The 19,272-nt window shown below is 41.7% G+C and overlaps 1 protein-coding gene and 1 non-coding gene across 3 annotated transcripts; both read left to right on the forward strand.

Annotated features, from left to right (window-relative positions):
* The first annotated feature begins 15 nt into the window (after nt 1–15).
* Snx5 (sorting nexin 5) lies at nt 16–17,576 on the forward strand. 2 transcript variants are annotated; one of them, XM_026788500.1, is made up of 14 exons: nt 16–163; nt 399–481; nt 8,122–8,226; nt 8,781–8,891; nt 10,356–10,477; nt 11,005–11,128; nt 11,763–11,858; nt 13,196–13,301; nt 13,385–13,460; nt 14,257–14,296; nt 14,394–14,480; nt 15,305–15,464; nt 16,056–16,141; nt 16,943–17,576. In XM_026788500.1, the coding sequence occupies exons 2-14, from the start codon at nt 431–433 to the stop codon at nt 16,991–16,993; spliced, it is 1,215 nt and encodes a 404-aa protein (XP_026644301.1). In that variant the 5' UTR covers nt 16–163; nt 399–430; the 3' UTR covers nt 16,994–17,576. The 2 variants fall into 2 exon arrangements, with proteins under 2 accessions (XP_026644301.1, XP_005365572.1); XM_005365515.3 differs by lacking the exon at nt 16–163 and having other exon boundaries at nt 193–481.
* Nucleotides 4,110–4,349, forward strand: LOC113458113. Its single transcript, XR_003378548.1, has one exon. It is a non-coding gene; the product is annotated as a small nucleolar RNA SNORD17 (small nucleolar RNA).
* Nucleotides 17,577–19,272: the final 1,696 nt, after the last annotated feature.

Raw genomic sequence — 19,272 nt, forward strand, 5'->3', positions numbered from 1 at the left:
CGTACGTCACCGTCTGTCGCCATCTTGGACCCTGGCTGAGCAATAAATTTCCCGGGCCGCCTTGCGCGCTCCTTCTCGAGGCGCGCCTCTCCGGGAGAGGGCTCGGATCTCTCGTCCCCGTCCCGGCCTTGCGGTGCCGGTGTCCGTGTGGCGCGGAGCGAGGGTAGGCCCCCGCGTTGCTTCTTTGCCCGGCTCCAAGATGGACGGCGACGGGGACGGGGGAGGCCGCTCTGGGGGAGCACGTGGCGTGCCGCTGGCCCGCGCCCGGGGCTGCTGGGATGGTGGCGGAGTCCAGCGGCCTCCAGCCGCCGTCCGGCAAGGAGGCCGGCGGAGGCGGGGCCGCGGCCGCCCCTGAAAGGCGCCCCGGCGGCGGCCCAGCCTCTTCTTTCCTCGCACAGCCAGACAACCCCTGCTCGAGGCCCGCGTCGCCATGGCCGCGGTTCCCGAGTTGCTGGAGCAGCAGGATGAGGACCGCAGCAAGGTGAGGTCCTCCCTGCTTTGCTACCTCCCTAGGGCCGGAGGTCCTGGGCTGCCTGTTCCATCTTGGGGTTTCGGGCGGTCCTCGCATGGGAAGCGCTTGCAAGACTCGGAGCTCCCTTCCACCCCATTCCCTTTATAAGTGTTTTCATGTGGGGGTCTCTGCACCCTCATCCTCTGGCCAGGTGGGACCCCGATTCTTGACAGACGCTCTGCCAGTCTTTTGAGTGCGGCTGATAACCTGGAGAAGACGTTTCCTTAGGAGCGTGTTTCAAGATTCCTGAAACTCAACTCCTTGGTCATTGAAAAGCGAATCGGAGGCTCGCTGGCGATTCCTACTCCTTTTTAAGAAAACGGCCTTTTCATTTAAGCAAGTGGGAAAATTTCATTAAGACTCTGTAGCATGTTTCTTGCAACTTAAAAAAGCTATTTGTGTCCTTGTGGGAGTTGTATATTTTAGTAAATCCTGTGTGTTAATCTAAGCCCCGGGCTGCAAATATCTTGAAGTCGGGTGCAATAAACGGAGGTTACTATGTAGGCAATTAAAGATCCCACTTTATTGGTCCTCTAAATTTGAATTTTGTACAAGTAAGTTATGGATCACAATTTTGTGTGCAGAGTCGTCAGTATATTTTTCCAACACATGAGTTTAAAAGGAATCTAAAGAACTATTAGGAGCTCTTAACATTTTAAGAATGCCTCTATTAGATTTTTTTAAAGTATTTGAATGGACAAACTTTCTTATAGTAAGTAAATACCATTCTGGAACACCAGTTGGATTTTTCCAACAACGGTGCTGTTGAAACAAGGGACTGTATTGAAATAGAACTTTGTACGTGATGTTTTATTTCTTTTACTCTAGAAGAATTAGCGACTTTTCTCTCCCCTAGCATTTATAATAGGTACTGGGTGGGATTTTGATGGATTTTTTTCTCGTTTTCTGATACCTGTGTCCTTGTAACTTGGAGTAGAATGAGCTATGTAAGAAGACTTGATCGCCTCTATATTAATTCCTATATAAATGTAGTTTTAAAATGAGTTCGCTGTCACCCTGATCCAGCAAAATTGGAGATGGTTAAGGGTTTAATGCGTGCAGATACATACCTACAGTGGAGAGAATTACATAGCTTTTGCTTCCTTCCCGCTTGAGTTAGAGAAATAAATAGAGGGAAATTACTGCTTATATAGCACGTGGTTTCGTTTTTGTTATCTGACCTGTACTAGGCTGGCCTATCTGGTCTGGGTGGCAGAAGTTACCCGAAAGAAATTTGGCAAGTGTCAAAATTGAACTGGAGTCCAAGTTGGGCAAATTTGTCAACTAATATATTTTACAATTTTATTTAAATGCTCTAATTTAGCTTGTCATTTCCACGAAGGTGTAATTCTTGAAGTTGATCTAGTGACTATTCCCTGGAATTAAACTAATAATTAGAATTGCGGGGATGTTGGTGAGAAATGAACCCTGGAACTCAACCTCTATGCCTAAGTGCCTTGCACCTTTTTTGTCAGGCTTCCAATTATTGAAAGTCATTAAGTACTTGACATACCAGATTCATTGTCGTGCTGGGGTCCGTCTAATTTAGGGTAGATAGGTGCAACAGCATTGTTTGTGTTGGGGTGTTGAGATTGTCCCTGGATAGTTCTTCGATTTTGAAATGCTTGAGATTTTTTTTGACTAGATGGAAGTGGTGTTCCTAGCCTGAAATTCCAGCTTCCTGGGGCAGAAGGCTCGCTTTAAGGCCAGCCTGGACTAGCTAGTGACACATTAAATCAAAAAAATTTTTTTGAAAGGGTATATCCCTTTAATTCCAGCGTTTAGGAGGCAGAGGCCAGAGGATCTCTGGAGACCAGCCTGGTAGATAATGGGGTTATAGCGAGACTGTCTCAAGAACAAGAAAACCTTGAAAACAGAAAGTTGAGCCTATTTTAGCACTCAATTCTACAGCCATTTTTAAACTAGGGATTCTCCTTGTTAGAGGGCTGGGAGTGTAACTTGTCTGTCATAACATGTGCAGTGCCCTGAACCCAATCCTTAGTGCCTATAATAATTTGACTGGAACTTTGTCTCAGAGGATTGGTTACGTGGACTTAATGAAAGGACACCTGTGCTCCCCCACCTGCTGCTGTTTCTCTATAGACACTCGTGTTAACTGTGGAGGTTAGCCTTGAACTTTGACCAGTACTGTAACTAATCTAAATTTATCAGTTTTGTGCAGTGGAAGTTTTGCGTTGTAGTCATAGGACTCAGGAAGTGTGGCTTCTCAAAGTTGCCTACGCCTTAGTTCTGGATCAGCAACTGGCACATAATATCTTAGTGTCCCATTTGTGAGCAATTCAGCCGGTTATGATCTATTCAAGTTTTTGCTGTATAAAGTAGCCTGCCAGCTTTTAGGTGATGTTCTGGGTTTGGATTAAGTATGATCTAAGTGCTTATTTGACGAGATTTTATAAGTGACTGGCATCTGATCTAGAACCTTCATTTTAACTCGGACTCTGTCAAATTGTTTTGGGAGCCTGTCTTTTTCATAGTTCATAGCTGACAGTTTGACTGGAGATGACAGTGGCTGTCTCTCTTAATCTGTAAACATTGTCAGATGTCCTTTGGCACTGAGCAAATTTACCCTTAGTTGAAAATCATGAGGTTAAATCATAAAATGGTGTCATGGGTGGGGTGAAGTTTGCCAGTACTACAAGGGTTTAGATCTGTGGTTAATGGATTGTGAAAGGAAATAACATGCTACATTCAACTTGGATTGGTGAATGTTTGAAGCCTTTTCCAGATATTATCAGGAACTTTATCAAAGAAGCCCTTTGGTGGGCTTCTTCAAGTTTGCCTTTAATTTAGCTTCCGTACAGCTGTGTTGTCGGTGCTGAGGTTCCCTTGCTACTGCACTCACAAAACCTTGTCCCTGAAAGACAGTACCCGCAATCCTAACACTATTCAGAAGCTTAACCTTCAGGATCAGGGTATTGGTCAGCATAGGCTGCCTAGTGGACTAGTAGCATGCACATACTTTTAAAAAAATTATTCTGTTTGGACATTATGTTGTGTTACAAACCTGAATGTCATAAGTTAGTCAAGTGTTCTAAAATGTAGTGTGGTTACAATCTTGTTGATACCTTGTGTCTTTTGAAAGAGTGTTTCTCCGGGGCTGTATAACAGCCCTGGCTGTCCTGGAACTGCTTTGAGACAAGGCTGACCTCAGACTCATAGAGATCTGCCTGCTTCTGTTTTCAGAGTGCTGGCTATTAATTTTTGTAATCAGAAGGGTACTAACTACAGGACAGACATCTTGTGGTAAACTTACTTCAGTAATATATAAATTGAGAAATTTTTCTGTATGGTCTAACTTCAGTTTGTGTGGACATACGTGGAAGTCAGAGGACACTTGTGGGAGTTTGTACCCCCATCCTGTGGATCTATGTTCAGGTTGGCCACAGGTGCCTTCTTGCTGGGTCCAGCACCTATTTCCTAGTAAGCCATCGAAGATCCTTTTTCTAGGTATCTAAAAGGAGGGAAGTGGAATCTTTTGCAATTATTTGATAATTGTCCAGATAGCTAAGATCCCTTGACATGATGACCTAACGTAGCAATTTGCCATAATCTGACTAGTACCTGGGCTTGCAGCCTTGTGAAATGATGATTATGTTTATCCATTCGCTGAGTACGCTGCACTGACCTTCTTCCCAGTCTCAGTTCCTGTTCTGGGAACTTGGGGCTGAGTAGGCTCCAAATGCCCTGCTGTCTGCAGTGTTCTACTGTGGATTGCTTGTGTGTTGGTAGACTACTACTGGTAAGAATGGCTAGTGTCAGCAGGGATGGGTCTCTCCGGATTCCATCTCACCAAGATGAGTGGTGCAAATCTGATCACTTCCTGCAGCCCTTCTCGTTCACGTTCATAAGTTATTTTTTTACATTTGTTGCGTGAATGGGCACCTCCCACTTGCAGAGGTAAGAGGAAAATGGCTTGACTGGCTGAGAGAGTATAGTGCCTATGGATGCTTCAGTTGCTTTTTGTGCACTAGTACCACATGTATTGACAGAACACATACAGATGAATTGCATGAATTTAGCTATCTTCGGAATAGGAGTAAACAGTAGGATTGATATTTGATTCACTTAACACAAAAATTTGAATTTAGGGGGGCTGGAGAGATGGCTCAGTGGTTAAGAGCATTGCCTGCTCTTCCAAAAGTCCTGAGTTCAATTCCCGGCAACCACATGGTGGCTCACAACCATCTGGAATGAGGTCTGGTGCCCTCTTCTGGCCTGCAGACATACACACAGACAAAATATTGTATACATAATAAATAAATAAATATAAAAAAATCCTTGATTACATTTTAAAAAATTTGAATTTAGGACTGTTACGTATATGTATGGTTTTCTGCATTAGAAATGGGAAATAGAAAAATTATTTAAATAAGAACAAGTATTTTTCTTTTGTGCTACTTTTTTTTTATTGATCAGATGAAAATGGAAATAATAGGGAATGACACTGTATATGACTAGGCCCTTTTCCCTCCCCCAAGGTTTTTTGTGTAGCCCTGGCTCTCCTGGAACTTGCTCAGATCAGGCTGGCCTCTGTCACATCCACATGTACTGCCTGGCGCTGTATGACTTCTTAACACTTTACAAAAGCTGGGCTAGATTGACAAAGCATTTTGATTGTATGGCACTGGTCTAAAGGAGAGCTTGCAAGTACTTTGACAACTTAAGCAGTTGGTTACCATGTCTCATTTTTGTTTCTCCTGTGTTCTGAGGTTTTGAAGTCATGTCTTAAACATTCTAGCTACTTGGTATCAGCTGGCCTCTTGCCACGGCCTTGTAAGTACTGAGACAACCCTTTTAAAGCTTTACCAGCAATGTTTTAATCCTTGGAGGCCGGCAGGTCTCTTCTTGAGTTCAAGGTCTACATAGCAAGTACCAGGACTTCCTCACCTTAAAGATATTTAACAATGCTTCTTTACTCTGGTGAAGTGGATAAATATACTTGCTGAGGGATAGATGTGGTAGGGAAATATTAAATTTGTGCGAGAGTGGATTTTTTTTAATATTTATTTATTTATTATGTATATAACATTCTGTCTGTGTGTATGCCTGCAGGCCAGAAGAGGGCACCAGACCTCATTCCAGATGGTTGTGAGCCACCATGTGGTTGCTGGGAATTGAACTCAGGACCTTTGGAAGAGCAGGCAATGCTCTTAACCTCTGAGCCATCTCTCCAGCCCCGAGAGTGGATATTGTTTTAAGTTTCCTCTACAAATATTTTAAAGGGTCTCAGCAAGAGGTAACTATAATAAAAATCTGGCTTGCCCAAGGTTGGATTTGGTTCTGAATCATGTTACCAACATGGTTACTTTCCCACTTATGATTTAAATGAATCTTCCCCTCTATCCCTAAGGCATTTGTCCTAAATTAGGCACATAGTTGGCCAATACTGTGAAGTAATCGGCAGTGCTTTCATGCTTCAAGGTCCAGGGAAAGGGGCTGAGTCAGCCTGGAATAGGGCTTGCTTTCAGAAGTTCCCAGCATCCATGTCAACAGCTCTGCCTGTGACACTAGTTCCAGGGGATCAGATCTGGCCTTAGCAACAAGAGGACAGGCCAATAGACACAAACACAAAAATTTTTCTTTAGAAGGAAGATTCATAGGGTCCGGGCTGAGGATACTCCGTAAGAGTCCGATGGCAATCTAACAAAACCTACAGCACCAGGCATGAAAAACCTGGTTTCTAAAGCACGCTTACCATCTTTGAGAGGTTGATCGGAGTCGTCTAAGACATTCCCCCAAAATAAGGCTATTGGTATTGCCCTTGGTTGTTCCAGGGTAGAGGGTTAGTCCCTACTGCTACTGAAGACACAGGGCCCAGAGATCCTCTGAGCTGGAAAGGACCTGATAGGAAAGACCTTTGAGTTTTCATGGTACAAAGAGGTGCTCTGCAAGTTTCCAAAAGAGAGAAGCAATCAACATTCCTGCCCACTATTGTGCCTATGAAGCATGACTCCTAAACATGACCTGAACAAAATAATTTTTCTGTTGGGTTACCCAACACGAGAAACTGAGTATTAGCATTAGGAAGGTTGAGAACCACTGAATAGCATGCTAACTCTAGTAACCTGGATTATGTGACTTTAAAAATAAGGGAATGAGCCAGGCAGTGGTGGCTCATGCCTTTAATCCCAGTTCCTGGGAAGCAGAGACTGGCTGATCCTCTGAGTTCAAGGCCAGACTGATCTACAGTTACTCAACAGGGCAGCTAGGGCCCCACAGAGAGACTGTCTCAAAGGAAAAAAAAAGAATAAGGAAGTGATTATTCAGAAGTATGGACATTGTTGCTGAGTTCAAGAAAATACACCCAAGAGAAGTGTCTTAAAGATAGGCTGCCCTGTGTATTTACTAGTACTGCCATTTCTGAAACCTGGCTGTTGGTTTTATTCCTATCCTAAGCCCACTTGACCATAACAGTCATGAAATATGATATGACAGCTTGCCTTTGCAGTTTATATGTTGATAATTTTTGGAGGCTGTGTCTACTTAATAACAGAAAAGGAAGGTTGCTTATCAGAAATATCAGAATTAAGCAAAGTTATGATTTTAAAATTCCCTTGAACTTCAGGCTTTCAAGTGTGTTCAGCCTCTTGGCATATACTCTGTTTAGAAGAAAACTCATGTTCTATAAGTAAGCTTATTCTGTAGTCTGTAAGAGTGCATATTTTTTAGCTGTGGACTCTGCAGGGATCTCAAATGGGCATGTAGGAAACTGAGCAGAGTGCATTTGGGCAAACTGGTGCTTATGCTGAGGTGTCAGATATTTTTGGTATGGTAGTATTTGTATGAATTTCGTTTTTTTAAGACAGGGTTTCTCTGTATCCCTGGCCTGGAACTCACCCTTTAGACCATGCTTGCCTTGAACTCAACAGATGTTCACCTGCCTCTGCCTTCTGAGTGCTGGGATTAAAAACACTACCACTGCTAGGTAGTTAAGTATATTTCTGAGTGCCTGACTTTTTTCTTTTTGGAAAATGTTTTCTAAAACTACTATATTTCATATGGTATATGTTGAATATATTCATACACACCAGCTTCTTCTATAACCACCTTCCCTTATCCAACTTTGAGATTTTTTTTTTTCTTTTCCCGAATCAAGTCCAGATTATATGGCCCAGTTTGATCTTAGGAGTGGTACATGCCAAACTCAGCTTCAGGGATATGAAGAAGAAAAACACCTGGGTTTAGTGAATCTTGAAAGGTTTTGCTTTTATTGGGGTCATTTGTTTTGGTGGTGCTAGAGTTTCAGTTCCTAGATTTATTTAGAGGCCTTTCTACCCAGGATCCTCTTGCCTGAGAGTGACATCTCTGACTGTGCCAGTCTGAGCTAGTGTAGACCCTTTTTTACTTGGTAATGAAGGGATAGGAACAGGGTCTCATGTAGTAGACCAGGCTGTCTTGAACTCAAAAAGATCTGTGAGTGCTAGGATTAAAGGTGTGCACCACCATGTCCTGTTACTCTAAACCTTATAGATCTTTGGATGGTGTGGCCGTTGGTCACATCATTAAAGAACACTTGCTGGCTTTCCCTCTCCCAGTGGGAAATAACTCTCTGAACTAAACATGTGACTGGTAATTAAAATGTATTTCAGCTCAGATCTGTGTCTGTGGACCTGAATGTTGACCCTTCACTTCAGATTGACATACCTGATGCTCTCAGTGAGAGAGATAAGGTCAAATTTACAGTGCACACCAAGGTAAGTGATAGAATAACCTCATTAGTAACTACTATTATAGGTTGCCTTTTCAGATGAATGTGGAAAGAGATTTCTTGAGCTGAAATGGTTATTGTTTTTAGGGGTAGTTAGCAAACTTCTGAGAACTTGAGCTTCTGTCTTGCCTGTGGAGAGTTCCGCTCCATGTGTTGTGCTTCTGTTGGTTCCTGCCTGCTGGGGTGGAGCCCTTAACAAGCAGCTGTGTAGCTCAACCACTTTCACAGCTTTAACTCTCCCTTTTGCTTTTCATTTGCATATGAGGTAAATCACTGGGATGAAAAGGAAGCCAAGGACAATTTCCAGAGCCTTAGTAACCGTGGTAGAGACAATGATGTTGATGTTCTGTTTGCGACTGTAAAGTTGTTAACTTCCTAGAACTTGTACTACACAGCAGGCTTCTAAAGGTCTTGTAGAGTATTTCCTAGAGAGAAGACTGTTAAGCTACCTAGGTTTGTGATATTGATTGTGATGCTCCCATTGTGAAGCCTAGGGAATGAATCTATCTAATGGTGGGTAACCACTTTTTCTCTTTACAGACCACGCTGCCCACATTTCAGAGCCCAGAGTTTTCTGTTACAAGGCAGCATGAAGACTTCGTGTGGCTGCATGACACTCTTACTGAAACAACAGATTATGCCGGGCTTATTGTGAGTTCATTTTAGTGTACAATCAGATTATTTAACTTGTACCTTGCTTTTTATTTAAAGAGACTGTATTTTGCAGTGGTTTGTAAAAATTTTATTTCCTCTGACTATTTTTGTCCATGAACTGTTGACAACATTTAAAATCTGACTAGTACAGGAGCAGTGAGCCTACAGGTCTGTGCTTATTATATAAGTAAGTCAGAGTCTTAACTTTATTTTTGGTTTTTCTCATCTGTCTTATTTATTTTGAGACAGGGTCTCTCTGTAGCTTTGGAGCCTCTTCCTGGAACTAGCTCTTGTAGGCCAGGCTGGCCTCGAACTCAATGAGATCCACCTGTCTCTGTCTCCCAAGTGCGGGAATTAAAGGCATGTGGGACCACCGCCCACCTTCTTCTGTCTTTTTTAACAATTTATTTTAAAATCTGTGTATTTGTGTCTGTGAGTGTAGATGCCCATAGGTCAGAGGAGTGTCTTAGCCCCTAGAGCCGGATTTTACAGTGCTTGCAACCACTATGAATTGAACTTAACCACTGAGCCATCTCCCCAGCCTTCTGGGTGTCTCCCTCACAGCTACCCAAGGCACCAGTAGGATTAAGTTACAGGACGTCTTGAGTATTAGTATGGTAAAATTCCTGAGTGGTACTTAGTGACAGAGACAGTTGGCAGAGCTTGTGGCTAGATTTTAAATGGTTTAAAATGTACATCCTGTCCAGCTGAGCAGAAGGAAGAGTGTCCTGTTAGTGATTTCTCTCTTGTTCTTTGATATGGGATCTCAGCCCAAGATGACCTGGAACTTGGGCTATCTGTTCCTGGGTGCTGTATACCATAGCTGTCTGTAATTTCTTACATTGAATCATTACTTATTTCATTTTTGTTCAGTATGTTAATTTAAAAATAATTAAACTTGGTTTTGTGATGTGGAGGATCAAACACTAGGTAGGGAGCTCTACCTGAGTTAGATCTCCAGCACCAAAGTGAGAATCTTCAGAAATGGGAATTCTTTTGGGTGTATGGAAACCTCGTTCTTAATGATTAGTCATCATTAGCCTAAATTTATTGTACCTGTTCTAAGCTGACAGTGAAGAAGTGTATGTGTACTGTGGTGTTCTGCCACTGGTCTAAAACTGAAAAGATGATAGCATTCAATGCTCTCTGTGAGGAGGTTTTGTTTTTTGAGATAGTTTTTCTGTGTAGCCTTGACTGTCCTAGAACTATCTCTGTTGACGAGGTTGGCCTCGAACACAGAGATCCGCATGCCTCTGCTTTAAGAATGCTGGGATTAAGGTCTGCCACCATGCCCAGCTAGGATAATTCCTTTGTGAAAGGTCAGAAAGAATTAGGTTTGCCGATTTTTTTTCCCCCCACCCACACACTCCATTGGGGTGGCCATCTTCATTGGCAGTACTGATGAGATCACAGCTACCATATATATAGCCACTGGGATAAAATTACTTGTCTCTGCTTTAGATCCCTCCTGCTCCTACAAAGCCAGACTTTGATGGCCCTCGAGAGAAGATGCAGAAACTGGGAGAAGGGGAAGGATCTATGACAAAAGAAGAATTTGCCAAGATGAAGCAAGAACTGGAAGCGTAAGTGAATTTTCTTACTCTCTGTCCTGACAGAAGCACACAGGAACCGAGTGACAAAGACCTAGTGTTAACAATAGGGACCATATTTTGTAGATTTTGACATGTTAGATGGGGTGCTTCAGGAACTTCGCTGTAGAAGGTAGCTAATGCTGCCGCAGAGTTTTGAATGACCACATGGGTGCCTTCAAAGTGTAGGCCAGGGCCACAGATTGTTAACACCTTAAAAGTTTGCACACAAACCAGCTAGTTATGAGACAGCAAATTGCATGTAAGCTTGGGGTCTCAGACTGCAGCAAATTCCAGTTACCATTTGTAGCACTTTTTAACCTTCATTGGTTTATTCTACTACTTCCAAAATGGCAGCTACCGTATTAATTAGCTACTGAGCTGAGTTATAGTGTTTAGGTCAGTCTAGTTGCAGTGTTTTCTTTAGTGATCATGAACAGAAGAGTGGAGTTAAGGAGTGAGCTGTATTGGGCAGGAATTGAGCAATGCCAATTGAATTCTTTATGCACATGTTTTTTCAGTGAGTATCTTGCTGTCTTTAAGAAGACTGTGTCTTCCCATGAAGTTTTTCTTCAGCGACTTTCTTCTCACCCTGTTCTCAGTAAAGACCGCAACTTTCATGTTTTCCTGGAATATGATCAGGATGTAAGGCAATTTTTTCCATTTCCATAGTTGGAATTGTAAAATATGAGCTTCTTGAGTTTAAATTTATCTGTACAGAAAAAGGTAGAGAAACAATGCTTTCTCTTCTGCTTAGATCCCTATATAGCTCACTTTGAAAAAAAAATCACTGCAAGAACACGCCCCCCCATACTAGTTTCCTTCCTTCTGTTTAATATTGGAAGAATTGAAATTCATGTACCTTTATTCTGTAGTTATTTTTAAGTCTGTTTTCATGTATATTGAGCAAGCCCTGATTTATGAAACCTTTAATCTCAGCAGATTTCTGTGAGTTGGAAGCTCAGTGAATCTCTATATATATAGTATGTTCTAGGAGAGCTGGAGCTGCATAGTGAGATGTCGCAAAGGGGAAAAACATCTTTAAATTCTTGATCAATAGGATCAAATAGGACTTGGCACCTCCATGATTCAGAAATGTTAGGTTAGCCTTTTAGAATATGGTAGTCTGTTTGTTATTAGCCACTCAGTGTTGTAGATTTAATGGTTTGAGGAAGGATTACTTACCTATGCTAGTAAACATGTTTCTTGTGTGATTACTAAGATATGCTAGCAGAAACAGATGCCATATCAAACTTCTTTTGGAATTTCCTTCCTTTAGCTAAGTGTTAGGCGGAAAAATACCAAAGAGATGTTTGGTGGCTTTTTTAAAAGTGTGGTGAAGAGTGCTGATGAAGTCCTCTTTTCTGGAGTGAAGGTAAGAAGCTTGGGCTCTTTCAGAAAATTCTTGGTTTCATGGGAATAGATGGTTTTCTTTGGAGAAGGGTTTTGTTTATAAGACAGTCATTTTAAGCAGTGGGTGTGTCCCGTCGCCCCCCCCCCCCCCCCGTTTTGGATTTCTCAAGACAGGGCATCTCTGTAGCTCTGGCTGTACTGTACGAGCTTGGTCTCGATGGAGGCTCTTAACTGCTAGTCTCTGTCTCCTAAGTGCTGGGATTAAAGGTATGGGTCACCATGCCTGGTAACTCAATTTTCATTTACTTCCTCAGAATATCCTTTTTCCAACACGAACTTTTTCATCCTTGGATCCTTTTTTTTTTTTTTTTTTTTTTTTTTGGAAAGATGTAGGTTATTGATGGAAAAAGAACATAAGCTGTAGCAGAACAAGGTATCACAGGGCTGTCTATGAACCTCGTAGTGAGGTGGAAGCCACACTGTGATATAGCATGACCCTGACTGAAAAAAAACAAGTATTAGGTATATCTGTGGTCCTATAGTCCTCAGATCCACAGAGTATGCTGGTGCCTGCTTAGCTGGACACAAATAAGGAGTTGGTTTGCCTTTCTTGACAGGAACTCAACTTTGCAACCTTGAATGGCCTTGATCCTCCTGCCTTTTCCTTAAAAGGTGTTTGCTACCAGACATTGTGGGAACTAAATTTTAAATCTTACATATACTAGATTTTATGTACTTAGTACAAGAGGACGTGTTTACTGATGTTGCTATATGCTGAAATTACTGTTTTTGAATGTTGTCAAGATTAAAATTAGCATTTGGCTTTTGTTTGTGGAATGGATAGAGCTCCTAGAAGATAATGAAAAAAAAGTTGTATTCTTGTTCACGAATGCCTTATTTCTTCACACTGAGTGCCTTCCTGTTCTTTGTAAACAGTGATTTTGACAGCTATTGCCTCTCTAGGGATTGATAAGGGAGCTTTGGGCACAGGTGCTAAGAGAAAGGAAAGATTGGAAATGGAGTTCAAATCAAAAACAAGACAAAAACATGGACACAAAGTTACACAAATACAAATGGTATCAAGGCTAGGTATCAGTGTCCCCCTGACAACTGCACAAGAATACTTGGGTGTAGAGGGTATCAGTATTGGCCATTCGTACAGTGCTCTGCTAGTACAGCCTGCTAGTACTTGACTTGTCGTCAGTCTTGGGAATTGTAAGTATGAAAGTCTCCTGTTAATCTAGTGTGTACAGGTTGAGCTTATGATTGTTAATAACCATTTTGTTTAGATTGGAGTCCAACCTAGGCTCGTTTGCTCTATTCTTGATATTTTGGCTTAAGTTTCTCCTCCCTTTTTAGGAGGTGGATGACTTCTTTGAACAAGAGAAGAACTTCCTTATTAACTATTACAACAGGATCAAGGATTCCTGTGCTAAAGCTGACAAAATGACCAGATCTCATAAAAGTAAATACCTTTACCCACTTGGCCACTTACAGCTTTGTGTATGTGCTGCTGTCAGATAACAAGATCTGCGCTTGTTTCTCCAGGTGTCGCTGATGACTATATCCATACTGCAGCCTGCTTGCACAGCTTGGCCTTAGAAGAACCCACAGTCATCAAAAAGTAAGTCTGCAGTTCAAGCAAAGTGCTTCCCTCTCTTATGCAAGGCTCTTACTTAGTTCAACCCATAGACCTTTTACTTTTCCCAGATCTTCTCCACAGTGAGGCACATTGAAAAGGGGAACCAGGTCTGGCCTAGCCTTCACAAAGCCCTGTACTTCCACCACTTAGGAGACAGGAGGATCAGATATTCAAAGTCACCCTTGGCATAGTGATATTGAGACAAGGTTGAGCTATATGAGTAAAGCCCCAGCTTTAGACACATTAAAAACCCAAGAATTAGTGCTGGTTTTCAATTCTGTCCTGGAACATAATCTAATCAAATGTAATTTTTAGCATCCAAGTCTTAAATGCACTTTCCTTGTAAGGTATGGTTACCTTTGAAAAGGCACTCTCTGATTTTTTGATGCTTGGTTCTTTTTGCTGGGTGTTGGCCTTAATTTTTTTTTTTTTCAGGAGACCTGATTATGAGAATTTTGTCCTTGGTCACTTCTTAGGCTTTTATCAGTCCTGGGATTTTCAGGTTTTTCCTTACACACTTCTTTCTGACTTGGAAGTTTGAGACAGATGAGATGAGTGCTTGGGGGTGGTTCTCAGTAGCTAAGGAGCCATTCCTGGAACTCACTCTGTAGACCAGGCTAGCCTTAAATTCACAGAAATCTGCCTACCTCTGCCTACCAGATGCTGATGCTAAAGGCATGTAACACCACCATTCAGCTAACCTTATAAATATTGTGATTTTAAGAGATGATAACTCTTAGGAGATCATAGAGAACTGTGACCTTCTGTATGCTTTCAGGTACCTATTGAAGGTTGCAGAGCTATTTGAAAAACTGAGGGTAAGTTTTGAGTTGGTCTTGGTAATAATTTAGTTAAGGTCCCTAGATTTGATTTCTGCCTGGGTGGTAACTGGTGACCTTTACTTGTTTAAATTAGAAAGTGGAAGGTCGAGTCTCATCAGATGAAGATTTAAAACTGACGGAACTCCTTCGATACTACATGCTCAACATAGAGGCTGCAAAGGTAAAGTTTAGCCCATTAGCAGTGCTAGTATCTTGCCCAATAGAAATTTAATGCTTAAGATAGTTCCTTTGGGCCACAAAGGAATGTTGCTTTATATTGGGGTACGCGTGTTTGAGATGTGTGCACGCGTCACACATCTCAAATAACCTTATGGGTTTTTTCCTTCTGTGTCATGCATTTTACCCTCTTAAACAGATCCTCTTACTGATCTGTGACTTATACAGTAGGTTTCAAGGATATTAGACACATAGTTTTATTTTAAATTAGGTGGTTCCTGGTGCTGCTGATTTCCAGAAATGGGATTTGAGGGGCAGGGTGTTCCTCTCTGGGTTGTGACTCAGAGGCATTCTTCTTAACTCTGCAGCAAATATGCTTGTTTGATATATAGTGCTTCCTTTTTTGATACAATTTCAGTTTTTTGTTCAACTAGAAGGAAGTTTTCATCTGGGTTTTTCTTCTGTATTAGGATTATGAATGTTGGGAATTGGGCATGCTCATTTTGTAGGTGGAGCCCCTTAGCACCAGAAGGGTGCTAAGGATCAATCCTAGAGGTATTCTTGGCGAGTACTATACTAATAAGCTATATCCTCGGTGCCTTGTGACGTTTTGAGATTATGTTGGATAAAGGGGCTAGAGAGATGTGGCACAGTTAACACCCATGTCAGGTGTACTTCCCACTTTAGGGATCTGATAACTCCAGACCGCTTTCAAAGTGTTGGTACTCTTTAGTCTACCTTTGTATGTGTCTAGACATTTCATTTTTGGGTACACAATATTTTTCTTTTTGTTCACTGGAGATTATGTCATAGCTATTTTCTTTCCAGGATCTGCTATACAGACGCACAAAAGCCCTAATTGACTATGAGAATTCAAACAAAGCTTTGGACAAAGCCAGGTTAAAAAGCAAAGATGTCAAGTTGGCTGAGACTCACCAGCAGGAATGCTGCCAGAAATTTGAACAGCTTTCTGAATCTGCAAAAGAAGGTTGAGCATTTCTTCTGTACTCAGTTTTTATTTGGAAACATATTAACAAATTATGCAGAAGTAGTAACTCCTCCCTACAGGGCTGGAATGCAGTTCTGGTGGACTGTCTCCCTACATTTGTGAGACTATGGGCTTTTCCCCAGTAATACAAGAAAGGTGAATTTTAGTACTGAAGAAAATTCAACTGTTCTTAGGTTGGGGAGGGGCTGGAGAGTTGACTCAGTAGTTGAGAGAGAGTACTTGCTCTTACAGAGTTCCAGAAGCTCTCTGTATCTTGCCTTGATGGGCGTGGGAAACAAAGCCTCAGTGTAAATACTAGAATGTATCTTAAGATAGGACAGTGAACTTGAGTCATCCTTAATCCTTCAAGTTTTCATAAGGAAGGTCTGGAATTTTACCAAGGTGGAGGAAAGGGTTACCCCAAATTTGGGCAGTCCTGGGCTGCCAGTTCTCTTAACCAAGGCGTGTTTATAGCCCACATGCCAGCAGTGTGTGCTATAAGAAAGTGCTGGAGGTCATTTTGAAAGGTGTTTTGAGTGGAAAAATTGATATTCCTTATAGCTTGGTAATTTTAATTCTTTATTCCTACAGAACTGATAAACTTCAAGCGGAAAAGAGTGGCAGCATTTAGGAAGAACCTAATCGAAATGTCTGAACTGGAAATAAAGCATGCCAGGGTGAGTTCTTTAACCCTGCATTTTAGGGACTGCCAGTTGATTTACCCACTATTGTGGAGATAGATTGATTTGGAGGTTTAGAGTAGTCTTTCTTGCCTCCCTCTCAGACCTGACAGGCTACTTTCTCAAGATCTTGTGATTTTTTGTTAGTAAAGCTCTTCAGAACCTTGTGTGGTGGTATAAACCTTAAGAGGCTACTATCAGCAAGAGAATTTCAAGTTTGAGGGTGACTTGGACATAGTGAGATGCTGCCATTCAGTTATACATACCAAAAGGGGCATTTTAGTGCTTGAGTTTGTTTTTTGAGGCTTGGAACTTTGTAGCCTTAGCAGCTAGTGTGAACTCAGAGATCCCCTTGCCTCTGAAGTGTTGGGACCAAAAGTAAAAACTAAAAATTTATTATTATGTGGTATGTACTTAGTGGTAGCTTGGCAGAGAAACTGAGTGGCATGTGCTTAATCCTGCACATGAACCATGGGTTAAAGAGTTGATCCTATATTTAAATCACAATTGAGTTTGGGTGGGCTCCGTAGATCACTGCCCTAGAAATAATGAAGGGCATAGATTTGGTCCCTGCTAACAGCAACAATCCTTACTGGGGTTTTATCAAGTATTTTTTTCTTCTGATTTTGGCATTAACAGAACAAGGTACAGGTTTGGGGTGTGGCAGGAGGAGTGGCCACTAGCTTCATGTACTGGAGGAAAGTGCCAGCCCAGTTGGGCTACTTCCAATTCAGAATTCATGAGGAAAACTAGGTTTATTTCATTCACTTTCATAAACACGCCTTTTTTTTTCCCTAGAACAATGTCTCCCTCTTGCAGAGCTGCATTGACTTATTCAAGAACAACTGACCCGTTTTTACTCCGAAGACACCAGTGTGAAAGCCAGCATCACTTGCACTTAAATCATTATTGCAAAAGAAATAGCTTTGACTAGTTTAAAAATCATGTGAATAAATATTTTGATTTCTAAAAATCTTAACATTTAACCATGTTGGTTTAAAAATATTTTCATTGCATGTTACTTGGACATAACTAATCTTTTTTCTTATGATTTAATACCTCAAAGTAGGTAGAATCTAACAGATTCTCCTATAGATTGTCAGGAATTACTAATAAATGGTATGGAGATGTGTGCCTTCTGGAAATGAGAAGCAATAGCTTGGCCTGTGTCTGTCTCAGTGCAGGTGGCAGGTGCCTGCTTCTTTAATTGGGTAGATTTTGCTCCCTCTTGTCAAGATCACTTTAGGTGCTTGTACAGTAACAAGCAAGATCTCATTCGTCTTTATATATCTTTTACAGATGCATTTTTGTGACTGGGATATAAATGCTTGAGGGAAAGGAGAATGGGGTTCTAACGCTCCCTGATGGTGGTCATGTGTGTTTGTGCTTTGGATGTTTTTATAGAAAGTATATAATAAAATAATCCATGTTATTATATGGAGTGTTCTTGCAGAAAACAAGACTAGAATGTGTCTTAAGAATGCTATTATCATCTCCACAGGTAGAAAAGCTTCATTATCTGCTCAGTCTGGTAATCCTTACCTGTCTTCTCTAGGGATAGAGCCCAGAACTATGAGACTGGCCAAGCAATGTTTCTGGTCCCGGTATTTTTTTTAAACAAGATTTGGCCTTGAATCGGGATTCAAGCCAAGAGTACAGGGAGGTGTGAGCTTAGACTAGACCTTGAGAACTGTTCCCTTGTGGACGTACATATGTGAGGGTTTTTTTTGTTATTTTTTTTAAAAAATATGTATTTATTATGTCTACAATATTCTGTCTGTGTGTATGTCTGCAGGCCGGTACCAGACCCCATTAAAGATGGTTGTGATTGTGAACCACCATGTGGTTGCTGGGAATTGAACTCAGGACCTTTGGAAGAGCAGGCAATGCTCTTAACCTCTGAGCCATCTCTCCAGCCCCCTCCCCTTTTTTTTTTTATTCTGAGAGGCTGTCATATAATTCAGACTGGTCTCAGAGTTGTTAGGTGGTCTTCTGATCCTCTACCTCCTGAGTGCTGGGATTGTAGACTAACTGAAGCTCCTCCCAAAGCAGTGAAAGGAAGTGGTTTTTTGTGGCAGGCCACTTGAGTCCAATCCAGAATACTGAGGAAGTTCCCAGACTGCCCAGTTGGTCCAAACTGCAATGAGAAGATTGTAAAGCCGTGGTCAGGAAGTTGAGGGGGGTGAAGTGTGCAGTGCATCAGGCAGCTCTGAACTGCCTGTGTCCTAGTTCTGGATTAGATTCCTGGTCTTCCATGGTAACTACGTGCTTACATTAGGAGGCTTCACACACAAATTTAAAAGGGTGAGTTGCTTTGCTCCACTCAGTGAGCATGAGTTCCACATTAGTCTTGCCTATTATATATTGGAGGTTCATTTTGAGTTACCTGTAAAGGTTGATATCCATTAGAGGGTATTTTGAGCATAGGAAAAATCAAGTGTCTTATATGTTCAATTTTCTTCCTATAGGCGGCAGGCAAAGTCTAGTTATCGTCTTGACCTGCAAAGTTTTTCAATTCGTGTGATTAAAATGTCAATCATAATAGGAAGGGAAATGCCCAGCCACCTGACCTCTCCACTAGTATAGGGTGCCAGCTATAACCAGACTAGTGAGCCTGAGGTTCCTAGCTGTGAAGTAATAGGGCTTTATTATTTTTTTTTATTTTTTTTAAAGTATTTATTATGTATACAATATTCTGTCTGTGTGTATGCCTGCAGGACAGAAGAGGGCACCAGACCTCGTTACAGATGGTTGTGAGCCACCATGTGGTTGCTGGGAATTGAACTCAGGACCTTTGGAAGAGCAGGCAATGCTCTTAACCTCTGAGCCATCTCTCCAGCCCAGTAATAGGGCTTTAAAGCCAGGCCATGTGACCTGTCTGGAAATGAGTTCCAGGGACATTCTCATCTCTGCCCAGTGTACCTCAGTGCATGCGAGGGATCTGTCAGGGTTGGTTTCGCAGAGTGCTGCAGATTTGCTTAACCTTTGCCATTGGTCAACCATGAGTGCATATTTGATTGGAGCAGTATAAAAACGAGTGGAATAAAAGCAGAAAGACCTGTTTCACTGCAGTCAATTATTTCCAGGTTTCTTTCCTCTCCATACACACATCTTGGGTGGAAATGGTC

This window comes from Microtus ochrogaster, unplaced genomic scaffold, assembly GCF_000317375.1.
Source record: "Microtus ochrogaster isolate Prairie Vole_2 unplaced genomic scaffold, MicOch1.0 UNK3, whole genome shotgun sequence".
In the NCBI taxonomy this organism is placed as follows: domain Eukaryota; kingdom Metazoa; phylum Chordata; class Mammalia; order Rodentia; family Cricetidae; genus Microtus; species Microtus ochrogaster.

Excerpts from the sequence above, each read along its gene's own strand:
- Snx5 (XM_026788500.1), top strand. The coding sequence starts at position 431 with ATGGCCGCGGTTCCCGAGTTGCTGGAGCAGCAGGATGAGGACCGCAGC. Across the intron at positions 8,227-8,780 it reads AATTTACAGTGCACACCAAG|ACCACGCTGCCCACATTTCA; the intron begins GTAAGTGATAGA and ends TTCTCTTTACAG. Across the intron at positions 16,142-16,942 it reads TGGAAATAAAGCATGCCAGG|AACAATGTCTCCCTCTTGCA; the intron begins GTGAGTTCTTTA and ends TTTTTTCCCTAG.